A 12223-nucleotide genomic window follows, 5' to 3' on the forward strand; every position below is an offset into this window, starting at 1 on the left:
ATTATATATAATAATGTTATATTATTATATATATTATAATATTATATATAATATAATAATAATAATAAAAATAGAATGACCTGTAAAATGGTATTTAATATATATTCCAGGATGGTCAAACAGCCTGGTTAGGTAATTAGCCCTTAAAAGAGTTCTTTTACAGTCAGATAAAAATGTCTTTCCTAGTTAAAAAAGAAGTTTACGATAAAAAAAAAATATCCACCAACGGGCTTATTTTTTTCTCCATTTGCAAAAAATCAAAAGTTTTCAAGATAATTAAAATATGAATATGCATCTCTGGACACATTGCTGTCCATTAGTTAATCAGTTTTGGCAGTACATTGCACAGAAGTAGCCCACTCGGGCTTTCTGATATTAAGTTAGCTTTAAACTTATTGGTTATTCCAACAACTAGAGGCAACCTAGAACCCAAACCCTGAAAAGCATTAGGAGAATTTACCACTCTTTTCCTTGATGTTTTTTCAATGGTGAGAGGTTTAGGAACTGACTTGCTAATCCAAGGATGTCTTAATGCTTGAGCTGGGGTCAGGCGGGCAGAGGGGTCCCAACGAAGACACCTTTCCAAAAACTCTATAAACAAGTTGTCATCGCAGCCTTTCAGTGCTGTGGCCCAGTCTTTGCTGCCTGGGGGACCCCGCTGTTTACCCCTAAAGGAGCAACTTCCCAAAAGCACAGTTGTTCCATCTGCCTGAGTAGTCATGGTACAGTAGCGAGGTAGGCCTTTGGAGTTAATAAAGTACTTGGTGCGTTTGGATTGTTCCAGGAGTTTTGATGGTGGCATCCCTAGAAGTTCCATTATACAGGCCAACTGGTCTCCTTCGTCCTCTCCTGAGAAGAGAGGCTGTCCTGTTAAAAGTTCTGCAAGGATGCAGCCAAAGCTCCAAATGTCAATTGATGTGCTGTAACTATTTCCTAAGATGATCTCTGGGGCTCTGTAGAATCTAGACTGGATATATGTATAAAGCTTCTGGTACTCAAAACAGCTAGACCCAAAGTCAATGACCTTGATTGCACTGCTGCCATGGTGTTTCAGGAGAATGTTTTCTGGCTTCAGATCGCAGTGGATGATCTTATTTTTATGGAGAGCATCCAAAGACTGCAAGATGGATTGAGCAAAGTTATGTACTAATTGCATGCTGAAGCCCTGAAATTTATTTTTTTTAATTAGCTCATAAAGGTCCAGGCTCAGCAATTCAAAGGCCATGCAGACATGGTTCCGGAATGTGAAACTTTCCAGCATGTGGATAACATTCATGCTACCAGTTTTATCTTGTTTTTTAAGATGTTCCAAAATCCGGATCTCCACAGTTGCTTGATGATGTAAACATTCTTTATTACGCACCATCTTTACAGCCACATATTGTTGGAGTTTGTGATCATACACCTGGGCTACCTGCCCAAAACTCCCCTTGCCAATTATTTTCAGCACCTCATATCGATAAGCTAGGTGGTCTCGAGGTACATGAATATAAGCCCCATCTGCATCATCATACCCCGCATTATTGGGACCACCAACAACTCCATGCCTTTTTTTGGCACATGGGCCCACAAAATAAATTTCTGGATAATTGAAAATTTCAAGTTTCTCATAAGCAGTGAGAAGGTGCTTATATTGCTTCAGTGTTTTTTCTGGAGTAAGAGGAACCACTTTGGATGCTTCGGATGAGCTGCTGGATTTTACTGTATTCAGACTATCTGAACTTTTGGTGGGAGAACATTTTTCAGAGTCATTTATTCCCTCTGACTGTAAAGTATCAGCTCTTGTGTTTTCAAATTCTTGAAACAGCTGCTCTATTTTCACCTCACCTCCATTAGGACAGTCCTGAGTAGGCGCTCCTGTTAACATTTCAGTAGTGATCTCCGCTGCTGCTGTGGAGGTGCGGCCCCCGGTGGCTCCGCATTCTTCAGCCAGGTTTGTGAGCTGTGCCCCCGTTGTTTGGCTTGAGGGCTGCGGTGGGCGCCTGCCTTCCTCCCACTGGAGCGAGAATGAAGGGATGACCCACGACCAGGCGCCCCTTGGAGCCACTGGGTCTGGCTGATCTTGCGGCTCTGGCCTGGCCCGCCTCAGAGACCCAGAGTGGCTACAGGGCGGGCCTAGCAACGAGGTCGCCTGGCAACCACAGTACTTCCCAGTAACTAGAGTTCTTGATATTTGCACAGGACATAATATGGAGCCTAGGATGGAGTCTTTCTTTACAGTTCCATCACTGTTTTTTAAATCAGTCTTCTGTAGTTGATGGTCTTGGATTTTGCACAGATCCTAGGGTGAAGCCTAGAATAGAGTCTTTCATTATGTTTCCAGAAGTTCTACTCAGTTGCAGTTGTCTCAGTCAGACCTCTGGAGTTAGAGATCTTGGTTGTTGTACAGGTTGTAGACCAAAGCCTAGGCTAGGGTCTTTTTTATTGGTACTGGGATAGGTTCTGCCCAGTCATGGTTGTCAAGTCACTCTTCTGTAGTTAGCAATCTTGATTTTTGCACAGATCAAAGGATGACATGTCTTCTGATTTCATCTTGTCGTTAGGTGGTGAGGTAAGACAACATGCTCTTAGATCAAGTTGTTGTCATTTCCTCATTGTCAGGTCAGGATGTCATATCAAAACTGGGACTTGTTGGTGTCAGAGCAGTATTAAGAATATCCCAGAGGGAGTTTGGTTCCTAGAGCTACTGTGGAGAACTCTGTCAGTTCTATGTCTGAGATCTAGGGTTCTGGGTTGGACAGTCACTGTCTAATCACATGGAGTCTAAGTTGCAACCACATGACATATGTTCAAGGTGGGAGGTGCCCCTGCATTGTAAAATGTATGAGTTCTTATCCTTAGTGGATAAGAGCTTGTTTCTATACATAAAATTTCCCCTTTCTCACTATGCCTGTGCAAAAAGAAATTGTGCTATATTATATTGCTGGTGCATTTGGGGGTGAGAGTGTCAGGCTCCATCATCACTGTGCCCTGGTTTTGACCTGAGCTTTAATCCCAGGCAAGACTTTTTCTTATATTTTTTGTACCAAGCAGAACCAAAAAAAATGAAGTTAAGGAGGAGATTTTTGTTTTATTTTTATTGTATTCTTGTTATATTTTTCTTTTTCCCATTCTTCTTTTAAATTGATATTTATAGCCTCTATAAGAACTCCTCTAGTTTGTTTGCTTGTTTAATTTTTCCCTCCCTTTTTTATTTCCTTATAACAGAACCACATAACTTGAACCATCTTGTTCTTCCTCACAAATTGAGGGAGAAATAATGGAGAGTACCAAGACCAAACAGTCGTATGAACATCTAGTAGAAATAAAAAAAATGATTAGACTTAAACAGCAAATCCAAAGCCAACGAGAACAGATTCGATACCCAATCTACAATAAACTAGACACAGAGGGGACCACTTATACTAGCAGCCTGGGGGGGAGCAAAGGAGAGGGATATGGGATGCATGCTTGGAACAGGGGTGGAAGGAGGACAATATTGGTGGTGTGAATTCCCCTGATTCAATGTCACTATGTACCTAAAATATTACTGTAAAAAATTTGTAATCCACTGTGGTCAATATGAAAATTAGTTTTAGAAAAGGTCTTTGATGATAGAATACCAAGGTCAAGAGCTATATCATCAAACCGAAATCAATGGGACTAGATCAAACTAAAAAGTTTCTGTATGGCAAAAGTAACATGGGCTAAAACTAGAAGACAGCTAACAGAATGGGAAATTTTTTTCACTCAATACATTAGATAAAGGTTTGTTATCTAGGATATACAAAGCAATCCAAATGTTAGCTTCACAAAACCTAAAGAAAATAATCGAAAATGGGGAAATGAACAGATTGGGGCCAGAACAGTAGCACAGTGGTAGGGTGTTTGCCTTGCACGGGGCTGACCCTGGACCACAGGTTTGATCCCTGGCATCCCATATGGTCCCCCTAGCCAGGACCAATTTCTGAATGCAAAGCTCGGAGTAACTTCTGAGTACTGCCGGGTGTGGCCAAAAAAAAAAAGATAATAGAAAAAGAAAGAAATGAACAGATATTTCCCTAAAGACCAACAGATGGCCAACAGACACATGAAAACATGTTCGTTATCACTTATCTTTAGGGAAATTCAAATCACGACTACAATGAGGAACAATTTTACACCAGTGAAGATGGCACATATCAAAAAGAATGGGAACAATTTCTGTAAACTCAAAATTGAGCTCCCATATGTTCCAGCAATCCTGCTCCTGTGTATCTATCCCCAAGATAGAAAGACATTTATCTAAATGTGTGCACACCACTATTCATTGCACTACCCAGTACAAAAGGTAAGAATTAGAATCAACCTAGATGTCAAAAACAGATTATTGGATCATTAAGATATGGTACATATACACAATGGAATACCACATAGCAGTAAGAATTTATACAATCATGCAATATTCAGCAACATGAATGGAACTAGAAAATATTTTGTTAAATGAAGTAATCCAGAAGAAGAATAAATACAGAGTATCACTTATATGTGACATTTAGTATAACTGCATGAAGAAACACAATGGTCTAATTGGTAGATACTTCTAACATCGAAGACACCAGGGAATAGCAAGGAAATGTGACCAAATAAAGCCAAAGAGGAGAAATGCAGAGTCTGTACTCTTATACTACAAAGAAACCTGCAACAGCTGTTTAGTTAGAACAGGTGTTAAATCAACCACTCACTATAAAGGCCTATAAATGATGTTATATTGTTTTTATCCACAGTGCTGAATATGATTGGAAGCCAGAAACTCTCACTGCAGTGCTCACTGTCAGTATGTTTTATTGCCTTAATTGTACTATGTATAAAATAACTCTTCAACTTCTTTGTCCATAGAGGTTCTTGGAGATATAGGTTGAACACCCTAATTTTGCATTTCTGTGCTCTATCATATAAGACTCCATATACAGTATTCATTATGACAATATCTTGACAAAATACTTCGATTTACCCATTTTCTTTTGATTATTACTGCTACTATGACCTAAAGCTCATGTCCATAGAAACCACAGAAATAGGCAACTGCTCACCATAGACAAACTACAGGTCCCACTCATTGAGTATGATTTGAAAATTAATATTATCCCTTTTCTTTATTTTCTTTTTTCCTTTTTTTCTTCTTTTTCGATTCAAGTTATGTGATTATTATATCACAATGCCCATACTGTCAGTTTCCTTTCAGAAAAGGAACCTTGATGCACAAGACATGGTGGATGATACTACATAGGGTAGAATCCTCTTATAGTGCTCTCCATGATATTCCAAAGTACTCTAGACTTGAAAATTATGTTTATCCTAAAATTCTCCATGAACAATCTAATCCTGGATGTTTCATTTAGTAAAGTTTACTCCTGCCACTGAAGTGCCTAAAATTCGAAAACCTTTTTCATCTGCGATGCCAGCCAATTTGTTTTTTATTCTTATTTTTCATTTTTTAATCTTTTTTTTAAATTTTATTAATTCAATAATTTTAAGCACTCTGGCCCACATCATAAGGGTAAAACCTCCAACTTCAACCTATAACTAACCAGATTTCCAATGTTTGTCTATAAGTGAGCATGAGTTTGTATGCAATGAACTACTTTATGTTTGCCTAATCTATATTGTAAATAAATCTATGCCTATAATGTGTATGGCCCCTGTTGTATATTATCCCTCCTCCGCCTCCCCTTTCAGAACTCCTTCTATCCTCCCATCACTCATCGTAATCTGTTATCTCTCCCTATTTTTTCTTCCATTTTTTATTTATTATTCTTTTTTTAAATATCTTTATTTAAACACCTTGATTACAAACAAGATTTTGGTTGGGTTTCAGTCATGTAAAGAACACCTCCCTTCCTCAGTGCAACATTCCCATCAGCAATGTCCCAAATCTCCCTCCTCCCTTCCCAACCCCCGCATTTGCTCTAGACAGGATTTCTACTTCTTTCATTAATTCACATTGTTATGATAGTTCTCAATGTAGTTATTTCTCTAACTGCACTCACCACTTTTTGTGGTGAGCTTCATGTAGTGGGCTAGAACTTCTAGCCCTCCTCTCTTTTGTCTCTGAAAATTATTGCAAGAATATCTTTTATTTAAAAAAAAAACTCATAGATGAGTGAGACTATTCTGCCTCTATCTCTCTTCCTCCGACTTATTACACTCAGCAAAAGAGATTCCATGTACATCCATGTATAGGAAAATTTCATGACTTCATCTCTCCTGACACCTGCATAATATTCCATTGTGCATATGTACCACATTTTCTTTAGCCATTCATCTGTTGAAGGGCATCTTGGTTGTTTCCAGAGTCTGGCTATTGTAAATAGTGCTGCAATGAATACAGGAATGAGAAAGGGATTTTTGATTTGTATTTTTGTGTTCCTAGGGTATATCCCTAGGAGAGGGATAGCTGGATCGTATGGGAGCTCAATTTTCAGTTTTTGGAAGAATCTCCATATTGCTTTCCATAAAGGTTGAACTAGATGGCATTCCCACCAACAGTAGATAAGAGTTTCTTTCTCTCTACACCATGCCAGCACTGCTTGTTCTCATTCTGTTGCATGAGATGGTACCTCATAGTTGTTTTAATTTGCATCTTCCTAATGATTAGTGATGTGGAGCATTTTTTCATGTGCATTTTGGCCATTTATATTTCTTTTTTGTCAAAGTGTCTGTTCATTTCTTCTCCCCATATTTTGATGGGATTAAATGTTATTTTTCTTGTAAAGTTCTGTCAGTGCCTTGCATATTTTGGATATTAGCCCCTTATCTGATGGGTATTGGGTGAACAACTTCTTCCAATCAGTGGGTGTCTCTTGTATCCTTGGCACTATTTCCTTTGAGGTGCAAAAGCTTGTGAGCTTGATACATTCCCATCTTTTTATCACTGCTTCTACTTGATTGTAGAGTGCAGTTTCCTCCTTGAAGATGCCTTTAGTCTCAATGTCATGGAGTGCATAGAGTTTTTAGAGTTTTCTAAGTAGAGTATCATGTAATCTGCAAACAGTAAGAGCTTGATTTCTTACTTTCTTATCTGGATTCCTTTGATATCTTTTTCCTGCCTAATCGCTATAGCAAGTACTTCCAGTACTATGTTGAAGAGTAGTGGTGAGAGTTTACAGCCTTGTCTTGTACCAGAATTTAGAGGGAAAGATTTTAGTTTTTTCCATTGAGGATAATATTTGCCATTGGCTTGTGGTAGATGGCTTTAACTATATTGAGAAAGGTTACTTTCATTTTCATCTTGCTGAGAGTTTTTGCCAAGAATGGGTGTTGGACCTTATCAAATGCTTTCTCTGCGTCTACTGATATGTCCATGTGCTTTTTATTTTTCTTATTGTTGGTGTCGTGTATTATGTTGATAGATTTACAGATGTTAAGCCATCCTTGCATTTCTGGAATAAACCTGCTTGAGCATAGTGAATGATCTTCTTGATGAGGCATTGGATCCTATTTGCCAGGATTTTGTTGAGGATCTTTGCATCTATGTTCATCAGGTATTTTTGGTCTGTAATTTTATTTTTGGCAGCATCTCTGTCTGGTTTTGATATCAAGGTGATGATGGCTTCATAAAACCTGTTTGAAAGTGTTCCTGCTTTTTAAATTTCATGAAAGAGCCTGACCAGAATTGGTAGTAGTTCCTCTTGAAAGGTTTGAAAGAATTCATTAGTAAACCCATCTGGGCTGGGGCTTTTCTTTTTTAGACAGACATTTGATTACCGTTTTAATTTCCTCAATAGTGATGGGGGTGTTTAGATATGCTACATCCTCCTTACTCAACCATGAAAGGTTATAAGGGTCCAAAACTTTATCCATTTCTTCCAGGTTCACATACTAAGTGGCATAGAGTTCCTCAAGGTAGTCTCTGATTACCCTTTGAATCTCTGCAGTATCTGTAGTGATCTCCCCCTTTTGATTTCTAATACAGGTTATCAATTTTCTCTCTTTTTCTTTGTGAGTTTTGCTAATGGTCTATCAATCTTGTTTATTTTTTTCAAAAAACCAACTTCTACTTTCATTGATCTTTCAGATTGTTTTTTGGGTTTCTACTTCATTGATTTCTGCTCTAAGCTTTGTTATTTCTTTCTGTCTCCCTATTTTTTGGTTCCTTTTGTTGATCATTTTCTAATTTAAAAGCTGTGTCATTAAGCTGCACAGATATGCCCCTTCTTCCTTCTTGATGTGTGCTTGCAAAGCTATAAATTTTCCTCTCAGTACCACTTTTGCTGTGTCCCAAAGATTCTGATTGTGTCTTCATTGGCATTTGTTTCCCAAAAAGTTTGGTTTCCTCTTTGATTTCATCTTGAACCCACTGGTTGTTCAGTAGCAGGCTGTTTTATTTTCAGTTGTTATATTATTTCTTCTGTGTCCCTTTGTAGTTCACATCTAATTTCAGAGCCTTGTGGTTAGCAAAGGTGGCCTGCAAAATTTCTATCCTCTTGATTTTATTAAGGTATGTTTTATGTGCCAGCATGTGGTCTATCCTGGAGAATGACCCACATACATTGGAGAAGAATGTATATCTAGTTGTCTGGGGATGGAGTGTCCTATATATCTACTAGTCCTCTTTCTTTCATTTCTCTTTCCAGGGCTAGTATATTTTTGTTGGTTTTCAGTCTGGTTCACCTCTCAAGTGTTGACAGGGACATGTTGAGGTCTCCCAAAATTATTGTGTTATTATTGCTGTCCTCTTTCAAATTGGTCAATAATTGTATTAGATAATTTGATGGTCTCTCATTAAGTGTGTATATGTTTAGTAGTCTGATTTCTTCCTGTTGCACATATGCCTTGATTAGTATGAAGTGTCCATATTTGTCCCTTACAACTTTTCTGAGTCTAAAGTTGGTGTCATTAGATATGGCCACCCCATCTTTTTTAAGTTTGTTGTTTGCTTGGCTGGTTTTCTTCCAGCCTTTGATTTTGAGTCTATGTTTTTCTAACTATTCATGTTTGTTTTTTGTGGACAGCAGAAAGTTGGGTTCATCTTTTTGATCCATTTAGCCACTCTGTGTTGCATTTAGTGTTGCATTTATTCCATTGACATTGATGGAGACGATTGTCATAGGATTTAATGTCATCTTTGTGTATAAGTTTGGTGTGTTTTTTGGTTTCTCTTGTCTTAGAGTAGACGTTTCAGTTTTTCCATTAAGGCTGGTTTTGCATCTGTGAAGTTTCTGAGCTGTTGCTTATCCACGAACCTATGTATCCTTCCTTCAGACCTGAACGTGATTTGGGCTGGGTGCAGTATTTTAGGTGAAGCCTCCATTTTGTTCAGTCTTATCACAATATCTTACCACGGTTTTTTGGCCTTGAGAGTTTCTTGTGACATGTCTGCTGTAAGTCTTAAGGATGCTACTTTGTAATTTCACTTTTTGATCTTGCTGCTTTCAGTATTCTATATCTACCTGTGGGATTCGTCATTGTAGCAAGGATGTATCTTGGGGTGTTTTTCTTTGTGTTTCTTCTAGCTGGTACTCTTCAGGCATGCAGGATTTGATTGCATTCAGTCTTTAGCTCTGGAAGTTTCTCTGTGATGATGTCTTTGACTGTTGATTCTTCCTGGAGATCTCCTTCCTGGGCCTCTGGGACTCCAATGATTCTTATGTTGTTTCTGTTGAGTTTATCAGAGACTTTTATTTTCATCTGTTCACATTCCTTGAGTACTTTTCCCATTGTCTGATCGTTTGCCTTAAGGTTTTTTCCCAATCTCTTCTGCTGTATGGAGTTGCTTTGCATTTGATCTTCCAGTTCACCGATTCTGTCCTTAGCTGCTGTTACCCTGCTGTAGAGGCTGTCCACTGAGTTTTTCAATTGTGCTACCGTGTTTCTCAAATCTGTTATTGTAATATGGAGTTTTCTGATTTCTGTCTTTGTGTTCTGTTCAGCTAGAGCTATGTTTTCTTTTATTTCCATGAGGATCTTCCATATTTCTATTCTAAACTCCTAATCTGAGAGGTTACTCAGATAGTTGGTATTTTTTTGGGTCATCAGAGCTATCATTTTCATGTTCTGAGCATGGTATTTGCCTACAAGTTTTCCCCATTGTCAAGCTTGTAGTGTGATTTTTCCTGCGTGTTGTGGTGAGGTTCATTAATTAGAAAGAGCGTGCTGCTATGAAGCAGAGCGGGGCTGCTCTTCTGGGGCCCCCAGGAGAGATTTTCTGGCCCTTTCTAGCCCTCTGAGGAGAGCTTCAGGAGATCAGAGAAGAGAAACACACAAAGCCAACAGGTCCCCTTAGGTTCTCCTAGTCAGCAATCACATAGCAGGGCAGACTTCTCCAAAGACAAAGGAGTGCAGTCCCTGCCTGCATACCTGATCACTGGTTTTCACTCTGTCTTTCTTGGCCTTTAGGCCTTAATGGCTCCAGGAGACAGATTTTTTTGGCCCTTTCTAGCCCTCTTAGGAGAGCTTCAGGAGATCAGAGAAGAGAAACACACAAAGCCAACAGGGCCCCTCAGCTTCTCCCAGTCAGCAATCACACAGCAGGGCAGACTTCTCCCTGTCTCTCCCTATTTAATTCTCTTTACCCTCAGTTCTTAACTCCTAAGGAATCGAAACCATCCCTTGTCCTGTAAGCTGCCATCTGGCTCCTAAACTAAAAGGACACCTTCTCAGACTACATCTCTTGCCCCTGCAAGAAGCTGCAACCACCACTCCTGCTGAATCATTCTATGGGGCCCTTTTTCTCCCAACACCCAATGTAGACTGTTGAATGCTACCAGATTCAGATTCAGAGGGACGCCCAGCTCTAAGACACTGCCTGATCCCTTACTGCAGCAAAGCATTTCTCAGACTCAATAAAACAGTGTGGGACAAAAAAAAATGCCCTGGATTTCATCCCCCAAGACTATCTCAAAAGACTTATTGGGGATATCTATGTTTTTCATATGTTTAATTCCTTAATAGCTATTCTTCTTAGTGTACTTATTTCCAAATGTAAAGGTAGCCTCCTCCACCACCCCTCTTTTTTTTTGCTTGATTTGGTTCTTCTTAGTACAAAATTCTAGTAGAAAGTTCTTGCTCAGTATAAAAGCTCTTGTCAAAACCAGGGCACAAATATTTTATAGCTTGTCATTTTTACCCACTCAAAGCACTAATAATATAATATGGAAATTTTTCTTTTTTCATTGGCACACTAAAATGGGGAAATATTCATTATATATACAAGCTCTTATCTACTAGGGATAAGAACCCATAAAATTTATAATACAGGTGTGCCTTCCACACTGAACATTTGTTATGGGGACATGACTTAGTACTCATGTGATGAAACATCGATCACCCAACCTGAACCCTGGATCCCAACCTTAGAACTGGCATAGTTCCCTGAAGCAGCACTAGAAATCAAACTCCCCCAGGGGAGTCACTAATACCTCTCTGGCACCAACTTATACCAGTGTAGTTCAAATGGCATGCCGAAGAGGATAAAACAACAACAACTTGATATAAGAGCAGGTTGCCTTACCTCCTCACCTAACAGTGAGCTGGAATCAGCAGACACTCCATCCTTTGATCTGTGCAGAAACCAAGATCACTATTTACAGACAACTTACTACAACCACCATGACTGAGTAGAACTTCTGGAAGCACAAATAAAAACTCTATCCTAGACTTCGTCCTAGGATCTGTGAAAAACCTAAGATCTATAATTACAGAGGACTGACTAATGAGCTAATTAGTTTCATGGCATCATAATGGAAGACCTTGGGATTTGACAATGAACATGTCCAGAGGCTGTAGATGGTCTCATGACAGTATGCTTCAAGGTTGGAGAAACCCTGTATCTCTCTCTCTCTCTCTCTCTCTCTCTCTCTCTCTCTCTCTCTCTCTCTCTCTCTCTCTCTCTCTCTCTCTCTCTCTCTCTCTCTCTCTTTTGGTTTTTGGGTCACACCCAGCAGCGGTCAGGTATCACACCCAGCAGCTCTCAGGGGTTACTCCTGGCTCTATGCTCAGAAATTGCTCCTGGCAGGCTCGGGGGACTATATGGGATGTTGGGATTTGAACACTGACCTTCTGCATGGGAGGCAAATGCCTTACCTCCATGCTATCTTTCCGGCCCCAACCCTGTATCTCTTAAGCCAAGGGAATTTCCTTTCTAATTTCCCCCAATACTTACCATGCCTATACAAAAACTCCTTACTACACCAGCCCCCCCTTTTTCATTTTCTTTCATTTTCTTTTTTCCTTATTTTAAATTTATATTTATAGCTTCTAGAGA

General features: G+C 39.2%; 1 protein-coding gene across 1 annotated transcript in view; it reads right to left on the reverse strand.

Moving 5' to 3' along the window:
• Nucleotides 1-316: 316 nt before the first annotated feature.
• LOC125999385 (dual specificity tyrosine-phosphorylation-regulated kinase 3-like) overlaps nucleotides 317-12223 on the reverse strand; it is a 44927-nt gene continuing 33020 nt past the window's right edge. Inside the window, exon 2 of the mRNA XM_049767441.1 lies at nucleotides 317-2131. Coding sequence (XP_049623398.1) covers nucleotides 317-2131 — 1815 coding nt within the window. The remainder of the gene's footprint in view (nucleotides 2132-12223) is intronic.

This window comes from Suncus etruscus, chromosome X, assembly GCF_024139225.1.
Source record: "Suncus etruscus isolate mSunEtr1 chromosome X, mSunEtr1.pri.cur, whole genome shotgun sequence".
NCBI classification, from domain to species: domain Eukaryota; kingdom Metazoa; phylum Chordata; class Mammalia; order Eulipotyphla; family Soricidae; genus Suncus; species Suncus etruscus.